The 18,481-nt window shown below is 41.8% G+C and overlaps 1 protein-coding gene across 1 annotated transcript in view; it reads left to right on the top strand.

Annotated features, from left to right (window-relative positions):
- TTC7B (tetratricopeptide repeat domain 7B) overlaps window positions 1-18,481 on the top strand; it is a 155,381-nt gene that overhangs the window by 26,009 nt on the left and 110,891 nt on the right. The window contains exons 4-5 of the mRNA XM_064151677.1: window positions 10,972-11,102; window positions 12,909-13,030. Coding sequence (XP_064007747.1) covers window positions 10,972-11,102; window positions 12,909-13,030 — 253 coding nt within the window. The remainder of the gene's footprint in view (window positions 1-10,971; window positions 11,103-12,908; window positions 13,031-18,481) is intronic.

Raw genomic sequence — 18,481 nt, 5'->3', positions numbered from 1 at the left:
CATATACTGTTGTGTTCTTCTGCTTTGGAGAGAGTTCATCAGAGACATAGTCACTCAGTCCAAGATCTACAATGATAATCACTCCTTTTCTCAGCTCTTACCACTAATTTGAACTTTTTTAGCACCTTTTAATAGAGTGCTTCTGTCAAAGGGCTGTACTGTAAAGCAAAAATTGGCTGGCATGTGGTTCTTAAAACAACAAATGCATAGGAGAAAATACTGATCAATTCTGTTAAAAATATTGTAAAAGTCTATTTTGTGCTCCTAAGAAAATACAAAGATTTGAATGTCCTTACATTCAGAGGAGAAGTAAGACCAGTTATTTCATGGCAGTGATTTCAGAATCACAGAATCATTCAGGTCGGAAAAGACCCTTGGGATTATCAAGTCCAACCATTAACTCTGCTCTACAAAGTTCACCTCTAAACCGTATCTTCAAGCACCGCATCTAAACGACCTTTAAACACATCCAGGGTTGGTGATCCAATCACCACCCTGGGCAGCCCATTCCAGTGTCTGACCACTTCTGTGAAAAAAAATAAAAATCTGGTGTCCATTCTAAACCTACCCTGTTGGAATTTAAGGCCATTCCTTCTTGTTCTATCACTACTTACCTGTGAGGAGACGCCAGCATCAACCTCTCTACAGTGTCCTCTTACGTAGTTGCAGAGAGTGATGAGGTCTCCCCTTAGTCTCTTGTTTTTCAAACTAAACAGCCCCAGCTCCTTCACTTGCTCTTCATGAGATTTATTCTCCAGGCCCTTCACCAGCTTCGTTGCCTTCCAGTGCACTTGATCCAGCACCTCCATATCTCACTTGTATTGAAGTGTCCAAAACTGGATACAATACTTGAAGTTTGGCCTCACCAGAGCTGAGTGCAAGCTGCCCTGAACAATCACCTCCTTGATCATGCTGGACACAGTATTTCTGATACAAGCCAGAATGCCATTGGCTTTCTCAGCCACCTAGGCACACTGCTGACTCCTACTCAGCCTCCTGTCGATTAAAGCCCCCAGACCAGTTTCTGCCAGACAGCTTTCCAAGGCTGTAGCATTGTGTGGGGTTACTGTGACTCAAGTGCGTGACCTGACATTTAGCCTTCCTTGTTGAAGCTCATGCCATTAACGTTGGCCCATTTATCCAGTTTGTCCAAGTTTTTCTATAAGCCTCCCTACCCTCCTGCAGATCAACACTCTCACCTAACTTGGTGTCCTCTGTGAACTTACTGATGACACACTCCTTATCAAGATCATCAATAAAGATGTTAAACGGAAGTGGTCCCAACACTGAACCATTTATGGCTGAATGCCAGCTGGATTTAACTCTGTTGACCATCACTTTTTGGGCCCTTTGATCCAGCCAGTGCTTTATCCAGCAGAGCTGTGCAGGTCGAAGCCATGACCAGTAAATTTGTCCATGAGAATTCTGTGGGGAATGGTGTCAAAGACTTTTCGAAAGTCTAGGTAGACAATATCCTCAGCCTTTCCCCCATCCAATAGTCAGCTCATCTTGTCATAGAAGGTGATATCACAGTATCACAGTATCATCAAGGTTGGAAGAGACCTCATAGATCATCAAGTCCAACCACTTACCACAGAGCTCAAGGCTAGACCATGGCACCAAGTGCCACCTCCAATCCTGCCATGAACAGCCCCAGGGACGGCGACTCCACCACCTCCCCGGGCAGCCCATTCCAGTGTCCAATGACTCTCTCAGTGAAGAACTTTCTCCTCACCTCAAGCCTAAATTTCCCCTGGCATAGCCTGAGGCTGAGTCCTCTTGTTCTGGTGCTGGCCACCTGAGAGAAGAGAGCAACCTCCTCCTGGCCACAACCACCCCTCAGGTAGTTGTAGACAGCAGTAAGGTCACCCCTGAGCCTCCTCTTCTCCAGGCTAACCAATCCCAGCTCCCTCAGCCTCTCCTCGTAGGGCTGTGCTCAAGGCCTCTCCCCAGCCTCGTCGCCCTTCTCTGGACACGCTCACGCATCTCAATGTCCCTCCTAAACCGGAACCGAACACAGGACTCAAGGTGTGGTCTAACCAGTGCAGAGTACAGGGTCAGAATGACCTCCCTGCTCCTGCTGGCCACACCATTCCTGATGCAGGCAAGGATGCCACTGGCTCTCTTGGCCACCTGGGCACACTGCTGGCTCATGTTCAGGCGGGTATCAATCAGCACCCCCAGATCCCTCTCTGTCTGGCTGCTCTCCAGCCGCTCCGACCCCAGCCTGTATCTCTGCATGGGGTTGTTGTGGCCAAAGTGCAGCACCCTGCACTTGGAGCTATTGAAGCCATCCCCTTGGACTCTGCCCATCTGTCCAGGCGGTCAAGGTCCTGCTGCAGAGCCCTTCTGCCCTCCAACCCAGCCACATCTGCCCCCAGCTTGGTGTCATCTGCAAACTTTGTATGACATCAACATATGAAATATGAAGATTAATTTTTAGTAATTAATTATTTATTAATATTTAAACATCACCAGCTTGCGTGTTATTTTGTTCCTGATTTCAGTTGCCAGCGAGCCCTTACATAATGAGTGTTTATAAACAGAATTAAACCGTTTAAAGCAGTCAGAACTTGATGTACAGGAAGGCGGAAAGCAGGAGAATGCTGAGTGCACAACAACAAAGCAGTACTGGCTATGGTCACAAGATGGACCAAACACACTTGCTAAGTGAGCTCAGAAACTAGCTAAGCCGTACAGCTTATGGAGACTAATAAGAACTAACCCAAATATTACTCACAATGGCCACAGAGGTATCCCGACAGAGTTTTCCTGCATAAAGACACTTCCAAAACCCCACAGTTATAATCCCAAGGGTAAAATACAATATAATTCCAAGGTAGAGGGAAGGAGAGGAAAACGGAGTAGCTGTAAAGCGGAGCTGCTGCAGACTCGCAGCCGCCGTGGAACAAAAGCTGTCACTGCTGCGAATAGTACTGCTGCAGGCAGGAACGCAGTTCATGAGTCGCTGATGGGGGAGCAGCCGCTGGGAAGTCACTGAAGGAATCGTGCAGAGGGAGTCCTAGAGTGGCAGAATGGCGGGTTTTTTAATGCATTCCGCCAGTAAATGCATTTTGAGAGTGAAACTGGCCAGTAGGCACAGTATCACACAGTATTATCAAGGTTGGAAGAGACCTCACAGATCATCAAGTCCAACCCTTTACCACAGAGCTCAAGGCCAGACCATGGCACCAAGTACCACGTCCAGTCCTGCCTTGAACAGCTCCAGGGACGGCGACTCCACCACCTCCCCGGGCAGCCCATTCCAGTGTCCAATGACTCTCTCAGTGAAGAACTTTCTCCTCACCTCAAGCCTAAATTTCCCCTGGCGCAGCTTGAGGCTGTGTCCTCTTGTTCTGGTGCTGGCCACCTGAGAGAAGAGAGCAACCTCCTCCTGGCCACAACCACCCCTCAGGTAGTTGTAGACAGCAGTAAGGTCACCCCTGAGCCTCCTCTTCTCCAGGCTAACCAATCCCAGCTCCCTCAGCCTCTCCTCGTAGGGCTGTGCTCAAGGCCTCTCCCCAGCCTCGTTGCCCTTCTCTGGACACGCTCAAGCATCTCAATGTCCCTCCTAAACTGGGGGGCCCAGAACTGAACACAGTAGGCACAAGTATCAGGAATTTTGGCCAATGGAGTTCAAGTGTCGTGCCTCACATAAGCTATGCTCCCAAAGGGGCAGTAAGGCACCTGTTTGGGGCTGCACACGGTGCCTGAAGCCGGAGTGCTGGATTACTACCCTTTATGGCAGGCTTACTGGAGCCAATCTCCATTGTTTGTTTTGTCTGCACCTGAATTCACCTCCTGGACCCTGCAACCAGAGGAGGAGAGGCAGTGGCCAAACAGGTTTAGCTGTATTTATGCCCTGTCAGGACAGAAGGAAATCAGGTTCATCAGGCAGGACCTGCCTTTCATAAACCTGTGCTGCCTGGGCCTGATCTCCTGGCTGTCCTCTATATGGCATGTAATGGCACTCGCAATGACCTGCTCTATGACCTTCCCTGGTACTGAAGTCAGACTGACCAGATCCTCCTTTCTTATAGATGAGTGTTTCATTTGCTGGCTTATGGTCCATTGGGACCTCCCCAGTTAGCCAGGACTTCAGGTAAACAATGGACAGTGGCTTGGTGAGCATATCTGCCAACTCAGCACCCTTCGGTGCATTTCCTCGGGCCCCATTTACTTGTGTGGCTCTAAGTGCTATAGCAAGTTGCTGACCTCAGGTGATGTGAAGGACATCTCAGATGACATTGCAGGAAATCTTAAAATTCTTGTTAAGGTTTTATTGACTGTGTGGATTCATCTCAGAAAAGAGATGAGTGTTCTTGTAGTTTTTTGGCTTGGTGTGGTTGTCAGGTTTTTTGTTGTTGGGTTTTTTTTGCTTTGGGAAACTTCAAGACACTTAGAAGCCGTAGCATAGCTGTGGTTTTAGCAAAGCCATACTAATGAAATGACATTGCAGTGTGAGCTTATGTAGAAAAAGTGGGTAAAGTATTCTTTTCAGCCCTGGGAAGCTGTGCTTAGAGTGCTCTGGGTGTCATCTAGAAAGCAATTTAATTGTCTGTAAGTAGACTCTTTTAAACAGAGTGGCTAGCCAGAGCATCTTGGTGCCAGTCTAGCCTTGAGCTCTGTGGTAAAGGGTTGGACTTGATGATCTATGAGGTCTCTTCCAACCTTGATGATACTGTGATACTGTATTAACCTTCTTTCTGATGCCTTTCTTGGAAAGGCACTTGGGTATGGAACTAGCTATAGTAGAGGTCGTGTGTCCTGACATTTGTTGGAGACTTTTTTCCCCTGTGTCTTGGCATGGGGAGATGGGCAATATAAAGTACTTGAAAAATCAGAGAAATTAATAGTGTTTCCTTAGATGGTCAATTTATTTATTGATGTTTTCTATTAAGATACTGTATCTGCAGTAGCTACAAAAATAAGAGAGAGTTTATTATCAATATATTTCCTTATTCTTACTTTCCTTTTTTCCCTGTATAATAGTTACAAGTACCAGTACGGAATTGAAAAGAAAAAGTCATGCTTTGCTTTTAAAAATAGTTCCCTGCAGTAAGTCAGTCTTTTATTGAGGACTTCTAGAAAGAATTCTTCCCACTCAGTAATATTGGCAGTGTTTGTTCTAAGCTCAGAAATAAACTATAGGAGTTCCTTGCTTGCAATAATGCAAATTTTCAATTTCTTCTTTTAAAATTAATAAGTGTTTGCCATAACCTATATTATTGTCTGTTCTAAATATATAAAAGCTAAATGTGAAGTTTCTTTAAAAGAAGACTAAAGAGGTGTTTCGTGCTTACAGCTTTTGGAACACTACTGGTGTTGCTTTGCTGATCAGCCGAACAGAAAGGGATCTGGGGGTGCTGATTGATACCCGCCTGAACATGAGCCAGCAGTGTGCCCAGGTGGCCAAGAGAGCCAGTGGCATCCTTGCCTGCATCAGGAATGGTGTGGCCAGCAGGAGCAGGGAGGTGATTCTGCCCCTGTACTCTGCACTGGTTAGACCACACCTTGAGCCCTGTGTTCAGTTCTGGGTCCCCCAGTTTAGGAGGGACATTGAGATGCTTGAGCATGTCCAGAGAAGGGCAACGAGGCTGGAGAGAGGCCTTGAGCACAGCCCTACGAGGAGAGGCTGAGGGAGCTGGGATTGTTTAGCCTGGAGAAGAGGAGGCTCAGAGGAGACCTTATTGCTGTCTACAACTACCTGAGGGGTGGTTGTGGCCAGGAGGAGGTTGCTCTCTTCTCTCAGGTGGCCAGCACCAGAACAAGAGGACACAGCCTCAGGCTGTGCCAGGGGAAATTTAGGCTTGAGGTGAGGAGAAAGTTCTTCACTGAGAGAGTCATTGGACACTGGAATGGGCTGCCCGGGGAGGTGGTGGAGTCGCCGTCCCTGGAGCTGTTCAAGGCAGGATTGGACGTGGCACTTGGTGCCATGGTTTGGCCTTGAGCTCTGTGGTAAAGGGTTGGACTTGATGATCTGTGAGGTCTCTTCCAACCTTGATGATACTGTGATACATTGGGAAGACTAAGTGTTGTAGACTCAAACGTATTCAAATCTTATGTGTCCATTTAAGGACAAGAAGCATACCCAGATATCTTCATCTACTGGTGTGACTCTCTGTTGCAAAAGCATGTTTATTTAAGTATAATATAGTCTCTCTCTTTTCCCTCTGTCCTTCGATGTGTCTGCTGAAAACAGTAGGTAAACTATGGTATCTGTGACTAGTTGTAGTCTCTAAAATTTATACAGAGAAGCTACTGGCAGCCATAATAGAAAATCCTTCAATATACAACACAGTGAATATGATCTTCGTAAGGATCTGAAACATACTGTGGATTCCCTTTTACCTTAGAGTAATTTTTGATATACTCTCTATAATGAAATGGGCCTTGATAGTTATTTAGTTTTCTGACAAAACCTGCAAGACTGCTTAAAAAAATATTTTAATTTTAAAAAGTGGTTTGTAGGACAAAAGCAATTACTGTAATTGTCCCTAACAGATTAAGAGTTAGTCATCTAAGAGGAAGCAAATCATAGAATCAACCAGCTTGGAAGAGACCTCTAAGATCATCCAGTCCAACCTATCCCTCAGCCCTATCCAGTCAACTAGACTATGGTACCAAGTCCCTCATCAAGTCTTTTCTTGAAGACCTCAAGGGATGGTGCCTCCACCACCTCCCTGGGCAGCTCATTCCAATGCCAATCACTCTCTCTGGCAAGAACTTCCTCCTAACATCCAGCCTAGACTTTCCCCAGCACAACTTGAGACTGTGTCCCCTTGTTCTATTGCTGGTTGCCTGGGAGAAGATGCCACCCCCCACCTGGCTACAATGTCTCTTCAGGTAGTTGTAGACAGCAATGAGGTCACCCCTGAGCCTCCTCTAGGCTAAACAACGCCAGCTCCCTCAGCCTCTCCTCATAGGATTTGTGTTCCAGGCCCCTCATCAGCTTTGTCGCCCTTCTCTGGACACTTTCCAGCACCTCAACATCTCTCTTGAGTTGAGGGGCCCAGAATTTGACACAGTACTCAAGGTGTGGCCTGAGCAGTGTTTAGTACAGGGGCAGAATAACCTCCCTTGTCCTGCTGGCCACACTGCTCCTGATGCAGGCCAGGATGCTATTGGCTCTCTTGGCCACCTGGGCACACTGCTGGCTCATCTTCAGCTACTATCTATCAGCACCCCCAGGTCCCTTTCCTCTTGGCTGCTCTCAGCTACTCAGTCCCCAGCCTACAGCGCTGCTTGGGGTTGTTGTGGCCAAAGTGCAAAACCCTGCACTTGGCCTTGTTAAGTCTCATCCCATTGGCCTCTGCACAAGGACTTTTTAGAAATTGTTAGTCACTTGTTCTTACTGAGAAGTCCTATTTTCTTGTTGTTTTGTATTTTTGAGGCAGTGGTCAGTGTGTGCCTGTTCTTGTATTTGTAAAAGATGTAATTGTTTATTTGGCATAACCTTGACTGTTGGTATGAGACTGTAGACATGTGAATGCCACTTGAAGTAAGTGCTAAAACTATCCACTGTTTGCTTTATGAATCTTTTACAAAATACAGATAATTTTCAAAGTTTTGGAAGATTTTAAATCTTTGCAACTTGTAATGTTATTTGAATATCAAGCATGTTCTTTCCTAGACCTAGTACTGCTTGTTGCTGTTTGTGCTCTTTTGACAAGCAATGTTAGAGTGACTTTGCAAGACATATAAGCTTAATGAGTACAGAGTCGTATTCATTTCACTGCTTCTCACTTTCTTTTCCCTTGGGAGTCATCTTGCTTGATCTCAGGACTAGATATGTGTAAGTGTCTTCACAAAGTAAAACTGACCCAGTTTGTTTGACGCTTTTACTTGAAGATGATTTTGACTGAAAGGGTTTAAACTTAAGTGCCATCAACATCAAAATCAACTCATGATACCAATGGCATGATATTCTTGAATTCAGAATAAGCCAAAATAACCAATAAAAGCTAAATAAGCCAGCAGCTATGACTTCATAACATATGCAGCAATACAATGTATCCCTTTTCCAAATACATCAAAGATGTTTATAAAGAGTTAAAGAAATTCCAGCCCTTTTCAGAGAGCAGAGATTACTGATGGGAAAAATGGGAACAAGCATAAAGGGGAGACCTGACTTGTCTGAATATATGCAGAAGTCTTTGGCAGATAACTTAGAGCAATGTATTTCTTTGAAATTCATGTTTTTCAGTTCTGTGTGTTAACAATCATTCTATTTTCAAGGGCCTAATGTAATAATCCCTACTGAAATGAACATTTATCATCTCTCAGTATTCTTATGAAGAAGGGGGCAGTGTATTATGTGGTGTGTTATTGTCATGTTGCTATTTATGTCTATTTAAAATCAATGCTTATATTTACTTTTAGTACATGATTTCTTAATTTTCATTCATCTTTAAGGAAAAAAATTAAACCAGTAGTCTGGTGGGACTCTAATTTTAGCCTGTTACAGAAATTGTAATTAATTCCTTGTGTCATCAAAATGAATAAAGTGTCCAAGCCATCTTGTTAAGTGGTCATTTCAGGATAGTTTCCTGAGTCAGCTTCCTGCTCCAAAGCATTGCATGCTTAAAATATACTAAAGAAAATAGAGGGAATACTAATTAAATAATAAAGTTACTCTAAGAAATAGACCAAAGGACACTTAGAACTTTGTACTCCTCTTCTGCTTTACTTAAATTTGTGGCAGAGGTGCTTTCATATTTTAAAGAAAATCTGTAGTGAAAATGAATGTTCTTATAGTGAGTTTTCAGGTGAAAATTATTATAGTTCTGATAATAAAGTATAAAAATAGAAGTAATAATTTCAAGTCAAACCTACAGACAGGTAGTTGAGTAATGTGTTTGGAATGGGCTGCCCAGGGAGGTGGTGGAGGCACCGTCCCTTGAGGTCTTCATGAAAAGACTGGAGAAGGCACTCGGTGTCATGGTCTAGTTGCCTGGATAGGGCTGAGGGATAGGTTGGACTGGATGATCTTGGAGGTCTCTTCCAACCTGGCTGATTCTATGATTCTATGTAGTGGAGGATTACTGTGGTGTTCATGTCATAGGAGAGAAAGGATGGGAAGGAGTAATCCTCTTACCAAGTATGTGGTGCTTCAATTTATTTTATCAACACGTCAGAGTGTGAAGGTGTTTGTGTAGGACACTGCAGACTTATTGTCCAGCATCAGCCTTATGTTTAGATCTTATCGCAGCATCTCATCAAACCTAGTGCAGTAACTGACCTTTTTTTGTAGTTTAATCTTGCTGCTTTTGGGTCTATGACTTAGAGTTCACAAAAAAAAGTATGGATTTTTGCTATTTGATTGACAAATTGAAAGAAAGGCGATTAGCACAGGTTATTTGAGACCATTTTCAAATACAGGTAATTTGTAGAGGTAATGTTAGGTGAGAGCCATAGCATGTCACAAAAGTCTAATGTCTCCAGTACTCAGGTTGGGCAAGTTTTTAAAGTGCAGACTACTTGTATGTTTGCTGTAGTTCAGAAATATGTAGGTTTTTGAAAATTAGGTTGGATTTTATAGAATCCTAGAATCAACCAGGTTGCAAGAGACCTCCAAGATCATCCAGTCCAACCTAGCACCCAGCCCTATCCAGTCAACTAGACCATGGCACCAAGTGCCTCATCCAGTCTTTTCTTCACCAGGTGGGTAACCTGATCATAAAAGGAGATCAGGTTGGTGAGACAGGACCTGCCCTTCCTAAACCCATGCTGGCTGGGCCTGATCCCTTGGCCGTCCTGTAGGTGCTTTGTGATGGCACTCAAGATGACCTGTTCCATGACCTTGCCTGGCACTGAGGTCAGGCTCACAGGTCTGTAGTTTTCTGGCTCCTCCTTACGACCCTTCTTGCGGATGGGTATCACATTGGCCAGCTTCCAGTCTTCAGGGACCTCTCCAGTGAGGCAGGACTGCTGATAAATGATGGAGAGTGGCTTGGCCAGCTCAGCTGCCAGATCTCTCAGTACCCTAGGATGGTTCCCATCTGGTCCCATGGACTTGTGAGGATCCAAATGCTGCAGCAGGTCCCTTACTTCTTCCTCGTGGATTAGAGGGAGACTATACTGGTGCCTGACTCCATCCATCACTTCAGGAGTCCAGCTGTCCTGGAGACAACCTATCCCACTATTGAAGATTGAGGCAAAGAAGGTGTTAAGCACCTTATGTTGTATTCAGCAGAAGAGTTAGTGTCGAAGTTAGGATTTTTTCCTAACTGTAAGTAATATGTTGTTTGGACTGGTAAAAGAGTGGATTGGAAGGTAGAGATGACTAACAAACTCTACTACAGACTTAAAATGTCCTCTCAAGCCAGAAATATGACTTGATTTTTTTATTTCTATTTTTTGTAAAGATGAGTTATGCGTTTACAGGGAGATATTAATAACCTTAGTGGATGTTTTAAAGCAATCTGGACCTCACAAATATTGCATAGCTCTGAGTTCATCAGTCAGTGGTGAACTGTTCTCCAAACTTGAGTTTCATGCTGCTTGACATCATAGAGACATCTGTTCAACAATTGTGTTTTCTTGTTGCTGTTGTTATTAGTTTCTCCAGCAATGGTTCTCAATACCTTGGATGATGAATTGAGAATATCATCAGTTATACTGTGAGTTATATTAGTGTGCAAGCTACTGAAAACACTGTTGTCAGCATTTACTGCTGACAAGATGGAAGAATGACCTGAAGTAAATCTCTGTAGTACTTCCCAAATGTCCTTAATTTTGAATACAAATGAGCATTCAAATAAATGTAAGATTATTTATTAGTGTCTGTATCAGAGGACCATGCCTGCATTAAGTTTTTGATGATTTTTGTTTGTTTCTTTCTTTTCCTGACCAAAGATTGGACTATTTTATGTGTGTGTGTGCGTGTATATATTAGGGGTGTGTGTGACATTAAGCACTTATACTTGATTCTTACATGTTTTAAAACATAATTCCCTCCCCCTTCTCCAGGTCTTTGTCTTGAGAAGTTGCCAATTTCATCTTCAGCTAGCAACCTCCATGTGGACCGTGAACAAGAAATTGTTACATGCTACGAGAAGGCTGGGGATATTGCTCTTCTGTACCTTCAGGAGATAGAAAGAGTAAGATGGGATTCTTTGCATAGTTAAATAATTGTGTCTTGTCTTTCATCAGTGTGACATTACCAATGTTTTGGTAACTCAAAAGATATCTAATATTCATGTTCTTAGGATTTTAATGAACACTTAAAACTGGGCAATAAATTAACATACTTTAAATGGATATCAAGTAGCTGCCTCTCTGACTCTTCTGTCATTCTGACTTCTTAGAAATTAGTGCTCCTCTGAACTACCGTATTCAAAATTCTGACCATGAAGATAGGATTATGGTGTCTTTCAAACACACCTGTCAGTGTATTTACTTACCAGTTAAAAAAAACCCACGTTTTTAGGAGAAAATAAAATTTGTGGTACACTGTGTTTCTAGGAGTTACACACTACTGCATTTTATGTCTGGACAAAATACAGTGTGCTTGGGGCTCTACTGTTTGGCTTGTGGATACTCTTAGAATGAAGCAAGGCATCCTGGCCTGCATCAGGAATGGTGTGGTCAGCAGGAGCAGGGAGGTCATTCTGCCCCTGTACTCTGCACTGGTTAGACCACACCTTGAGGACTGTGTTCAGTTCTGGGCCCCCCAGTTTAGAAGGGACGTTGAGATGCTTGAGCGTGTCCAGAGAAGGGCGACGAGGCTGGGGAGAGGCCTTGAGCACAGCCCTACGAGGAGAGGCTGAGGGAGCTGGGATTGGTTAGCCTGGAGAAGAGGAGGCTCAGAGGAGACCTTATTGCTGTCTACAGCTACCTGAGGGGTGGTTGTGGCCAGGAGGAGGTTGCTCTCTTCTCTCAGGTGGCCAGCGCCAGAACAAGAGGACACAGCCTCAGGCTGTGCCAGGGGAGATTTAGGCTGGAGGTGAGGAGAAAGTTCTTCACTGAGAGAGTCATTGGACACTGGAATGGGCTGCCCGGGGAGGTGGTGGAGTCGCCGTCCCTGGGGCAGTTCAAGGCAAGATTGGATGTGGCACTTGGTGCCATGGTCTAGCCTTGAGCTCTGTGGTAAGTGGTTGGACTTGATGATCTGTGAGGTCTCTTCCAGCCCTGATGATACTGTGATACTGTGAAGTTAGCAATCTTAGACTGACCCTCTTTTTCAGACCTGTTGCTTGGAAGCCTCAGGCCAGTTGGCTTTGAAGGGGTTATTAGATACAGTTAGGATCACACAAGCGAAAGGAAGGGAAAAGAAGAGTTTGAAGTGAGGGAGGAAGGGAAAGTAATTTGCACTTTTAGAAATTCATAGACAGTTTTAATTTCTGAAGGCTTTTTGCTTTGGGATTTTTGTGTTCTTTTAGTGCTTAGTAGACTGTGTGGGGTGAATATGAAGGCAAATGAAAGCTAGTAGCTCTCCATTTTAAGAGGATTTTTAATATTGATGTAGTGCAAATCAAAAAGGTATTTTGAAATAATTTAGAGTGATTTACAGATCTCTTTTAATCTTACTGCTTTCTGCAGCAGTCTTTCCTAATCCAGCAGATGAGGTTTTGAATGTCATCTCCTCCTGCTAATGAATAGGGTTGCAAGTATACTTTTTCATCTGTGTGTCTTTTGTATGTAGTTCTTCACCCCCCACCACAGAAAAAATCCCAAATAAACAGCAAATTATGTAATTTTTTTAGTGATATTGTCGCTTGGTGAAGAAATTACCTGTAAAGATAGAGCCAAAACCAAAAAGATTTATGTTTAGGTGGAAAAAATTCTACTGGCCTCCACCTACAGAGATTTCTCCAACATCAAGTATTACCTTCTGTGTAAAAGTCCACAAAACTTGATTTTAATGTGGTTTTTTTTTTAACTATTTTTTTTCTTTGTTGTCTTAGGTAATTAATGCCAATATACAAAACAGGAGCCCTAAGCCAGGGCCCACTACACATGAGCAAGAACTTGGGTTTTTCTTGGAAACAGGACTTCAGAGAGCACATGTTTTGTATTTCAAGAATGGGTAAGATTTGCTTCTCCTTCTTTTTGTTTGTTTTTTGGTCTGGCTTTTGGATTTGTGGGCTGAGTGTCACCAGTTTTAGCAATTATGGATTGTGTAATCATGAGACCTCTTAGAAGTAAAGTAGTAACATTTTGATTGAAATAGTCAGGCTGCCCATTGTGCAATTATTTACATATTGTAAAGTCCTTTAATCAAAGTATATTAAATAGAAACTGTTCTATAATATTATTTACCAAATTTGAGAATTAAGCTACCTTTAATTATTTGAAATTGCTTTATGAATAGACACTGTTAGAAAGTGGTTGACAACATATTGAAACTCTTGATTTTTATAATTTTGATTTTGTAATTTTTTTCCAAATCTCTTCAGTTATCACTTATTTTAACATTATGCTGCAGGATAAATGTGCATGAAGATCAACAGTATGTATACAAGTATAAAATCTCCGTGTAACGTGCCCTAGAGATCCTTTTAGATTCTGCATGGGAGATCTGTTACAATTTATTTTGAGTAAGGCTTTTTTTAAAAGCCTAAAAATAAATTCAGATATCACCAAAACCAAGACAAAAATTAACACAACTCTGTTTTTAAGGGCTTTAAAACTTGGCACAAATGTTTTTAAAGTACATTTCTGACATTTGTTGTTGAAATCAGGCAGTTTAAGTTTGTATGCAGGGTTTTCTATTTCACAAGAAAAACATAATTTGTTTGAAATATTGAAACTCCTGACAAGACCACTGTTTTATACCAAAAATGCTTCTTCTTATTTCAAATACATTAAAAGGAGATGGTAGGAAATCGTGCAGTGTCTGTAAAGAGTTCGAGATTTGAATGTATTGATGGTAGTGTAACAGAAGACTGTCCAAGTTTTCAAACTGTGTGGAGATTTCAACATGGAATTGATCACCAGGCTCTTGAAATCTCAGAATAATAAAGTAGTGTTGCAATAACACAGGATCTGAGAGTTAGATTTTAGTCTTGTTTTCATCATTTAATTGCAGAAGGAATGGAATGTTCGGAATTAAGGTTTTTTTTCACTTACTAAGGCTAAAATAAAATTTCTATTTTCATATCTGGACAAAAGATAAATAAAATACATTTACTGAAAAAATCCCACATGCAGTGTGGTTGAGAATAAGCTGAAATTTCACAATTTGAGAGACTTTAATTGAAAGGCAGAAATGGAAATAGTCTGTTTAATCTGATGTGGTCTTAAAAGCAATTTGTAATAAATGTGGCAGATTAGGATCCATGAAGAAAACAAAACAAAAACCTGCACCAAAATGTTGTGGAGTGTGTTATTTAGGGACATCTATGTGGTAGGATTGTTTTTGGTAGACCATATAAATTGCTGTGGTGTAAACTTTGAAAGGTTGATTGTATTCAGTGAATGTTTTAATCCTTCACAGTGAAGGTGTTGGTGTTCCTGTAAACTCTTACATAAGAATCTATCTTTCTTGCAGTCTGTAGTACCATCATCACAGCTTACAAGCTAATTACACATTATGTATTTGATTGAAAATTTCCTTTTCCATTTTCACTGGCCAGTGCTACTTTTTATTGTGATACAAGAGGAAGTGAGGTGCTACGAAAAATAGCTCTGTGACAGTCATGGTTTTACATATTCCTGCCATAATATCCTTTAGTTTTGATTCTTAATTTAGAACCCATCCTAGTTCTTTCAAGATTTCCTAATATGGCCATTGTTCTAGGCTGCTAGTTATGTTGCTGCTTCCATGTTTTGTTTTGCCATTTCCCCCCCCCCCCTATTTTTTTCTTTAGTATTTTTCAACTTGAGTGTACCAGAACAGAGCAAAACTTTATTTCCTAATAGGGGCAAGTTTATAGCATGCATTGGTTTTTAAATTTGTCATATCTTCTGATGCTAAGTTTGTAGAAATGAGATTCAAGATCTTTAAGTTTTGCAACGTACTTCAAATCTGAATTTAATCTGAAGTTGTAAAGATTATATGGACACTTTAAATAAGAGGAAATGTAGGTACATTTAATGAAGGCAGTTTAGAAATGTAGTTTTTTTCTTTTAAATGAACTTTTTGCAGTTGAAACTAGATACTGAAAGAGCTTCAGTCCTGTGAAGGAGACAGGGAATCACCACCCTTTTACTGCTTGTGAGCTGTAAGGTAGAAGGAGAAGAGGAAAATTCTACTTGTCTATACAGACAAACTGAATCTCCTATTTGTATTGCAGTGGAGTCTCTTATTTGTGGGTGTTCATTAAAGGAGGCAAACATTCAAATGGTAGAGATATGAGTATGTATTTTTAGATCTTTTTTGCTAGCTTTTTTAGACTCCAGTTCCATCCAACAAATGCTAGTAAACAGCTCTCAAAATCCATTGGAGAATCAAATTTGTCTGAAGTCCTTTTCACAGGATCACAGGTTGTTAGGGGTTGGAAGGGACATCTGGAAACCGAGTCCAACCCTGGTGCCAGAGCAGGACCATAGTCTAGTGCAGGTTGCACAGGAACCCATCCAGATAGGTCTTTAAAATCTCCAGAGAAGGGGACTCCACAACCTCTCTGGGAAGCCTGTTCCAGTGCTCTGTGACTCTTACAGTAAAGAAGTTCTTCTCCATGTTGAGGTGGAACTTCCTGTGCTGTAGATTACATCCAATGGCCCTTGTCCTAGTACAGGGCACAAGTGAGAAGAGGCTCTCCCTTCCTTCTTGACATCCAGCCCTCATATATTAATAAACATTTATTAAATCCCCTCTCAGTCTTCTCCTCTCCAGACTAAAAATGCTGTGGACTGTTTTTCTGGACTGTTTTTTCTGTTGTTGTTGCATTTGTAGGAGTCAGTTGGCTCATCACTGCTTTTAGTTGCACAGCTTCCAGTGAAAGCATCATTTTGGCGCATGCATGTCAGTTACAAGCTAGAAAATGAAATAACTCTTATACTAGCCGTAAGAGCGTCATTTTATCAGCAATGTAGTATTGCCTGCTATCCTGGAAGCTGGTTGATCCACTTGAAATTTCCATTTTCTTCACTAACTGTACAGAGATTTCCTTTTAAGATGAGTTTGGTTTTTTTTTATAGTGGATTATGTGGCTGTCCTTCAGGTATTCATTATCTGGTATGAAAAACTAGAAAGTGTTTGAAGCCTAACAGCCAAAGTGCTAAGTGCTGGCATTTTGAAATACATGGAAAAGCAATTATCTTTAAAAAGATAAGCATACAGTCTTTACAGAAGAATGTTATTTTAGTGCTCTATTAAGACATAAATCTGAAATGAGTATTTTCTTCCAAAGTACACAGAATTAAAAGAATTAAACTACATACCTGTTTTTCGCTTGGGAGCAGAGGAACATTTCAGCTTGGAAATGAGAAGCAAAGTGCTGTTTATTATGCTTGTGAAAACACATTCTGAAATACATAACTTTAAATGTCTTTCAAGCTGATTATGCAACTTCTATTTAGTTTAGTAGTTGCTTTGTAATTTCAGGTTCAAGGAGTTCAAAGTCTTGATGTTGTTGGGAAAAAACTATTGAGCACAGGATCCGAAGTTCTTGTTGAAACATCGGTATTGGCCTTGTGTTCATGTCATGAGATAAACAAGAGAAACTGAAACTGTAACTGCTTTTTGTTTTAGAGGTGGTAATGTTCAGACATATGCTAGAAGTGTGTGCTCTTAAAGCAAAAGACCTTTCCGGTTGAATTCTCAGTATCACAGTGTCACCAAGGTTGGAAGAGACCTCACAGATCATCGAGTCCAACCCTTTACCACAGAGCTCAAGGCCAGACCATGGCACCAAGTGCCACGTCCAATCCTGCCTTGAGCAGCTCCAGGGACGGCGACTCCACCACCTCCCCGGGCAGCCCATTCCAGTGTCCAATGACTCTCTCAGTGAAGAACTTTCTCCTCACCTCCAGCCTAAATCTCCCCTGGTGTAGCTTGAGGCTGTGTCCTCTTGTTCTGGTGCTGGCCACCTGAGAGAAGAGAGCAACCTCCTCCTGGCCACAACCTCCCCTCAGGTAGTTGCAGACAGCAATGAGGTCACCCCTGAGCCTCCTCTTCTCCAGGCTAACCAGTCCCAGCTCCCTCAGCCTCTCCTCGTAGGGCTTGTGCTCAAGGCCTCTCTCACATATGAAAACTACACTTAGCTACTTCTCAGAGTTCTTGTCCAAAGATACTGTTCCTGTAAGAATTCAGGATCCAGACAGCAGTTCAGTCTAGTCTCCATCGTGCTTTACATGCTGAATTGAAGCCTGAGGAACCTGTATCAGGTCTGTACTCCTCATGGTGCCATTACCTCTGCTGGGACAGCTGCAGTGAAGGAAGACCTTCCTGGTCTTGCTTCTCAGAGGCTGGCTTTTTCGCAGTATAAATTAACACACCTCAAAAAATCCAAACTAAAATAGTCAAGCCGTTTTTTCTGCATATAATTGATTTCTCTATATAGAAGTTGTTGGAGTTCTGTAATCCATTTTTCTTTTTCTGCCATAGCATAACATGGAATAGCATAGGAATATATCTTTCTTATTAGTAAGTGAGGGAGGTTGCATGGTAGCCAGTCCATAGTGCTTCTGTTGCACATATATACCTATACAGGGCTCACATAATAGAGATTTTACAGTGATGAAATACATAAATTCTTCTCTTACGGAAATATTTGACATAAATACACATTAAGACACTATGAGCTGCTGTCCAACTGTAGTAGAATACAGTGGTAGCTACCCATTTCTGTCTGAATCTGTTGAGATCTTTTTTATATCCTACATCAGTTTCAAAACACATTGATCATTAAGTAAAGAATGGAAAGATGAAATTAAAGAAAGCATGTAAATCCTATGAAGTATTACCTCTTTGATATGTGAGATATTACTGCTGTATTGGAAAGTAAATGAAATTAATCTGTTGCAGTTTTCAAAACATCTTTGTCCTAGAGATGACTGCTATCATCTTTGTGCATTTAGGCAACCAAGGCAGAATATATTCCAGATAGAGACAAAAATCACTGTTTTGTGATTCCTAACAAGAATGAATTTTCAACTCAGTGGTGAAGTATTCTCGTTTACTTCACATATTTTTATAAAACTATTGGCAGAATGTTTTATAAAGGTGGGTTTATGCACTCCTTCCTGAAAAAAAGTGTTACTCTAAGCCCCATGCTTAGAAATACTCATTGAATTCTTAACCCACAATGAAGAGTAGTAGTATAAAGAAAAGGAATTGCTGATAAAAAATTGTCTTCTGTGTTTTGAAGTATTTTTTTTTCTTTCCTCTACCTACACTCTTAGGATGCATGCATTTTTCTTGTTGGTTTTTTACTGGTTCAGGTTCTTGGTTGACTTTTTTTCTGGAGTATTTCTTTTCTTTCCTGTACCTACACTCTTAGGATGCATTTTTCTTGTTGGTTTTTTACTGGTTCAGGTTCTTGGTTGACTTTTTTTCTGGAGTGTTTTTTTTCTTTCCTGTACCTACACTCTT

Source organism: Pogoniulus pusillus, chromosome 1 (genome assembly GCF_015220805.1).
Source record: "Pogoniulus pusillus isolate bPogPus1 chromosome 1, bPogPus1.pri, whole genome shotgun sequence".
NCBI lineage: Eukaryota > Metazoa > Chordata > Aves > Piciformes > Lybiidae > Pogoniulus > Pogoniulus pusillus.
The sequence above is the reverse complement of the archived record's forward strand: the minus strand, read 5'-3'. Positions and strand labels throughout refer to the sequence as shown.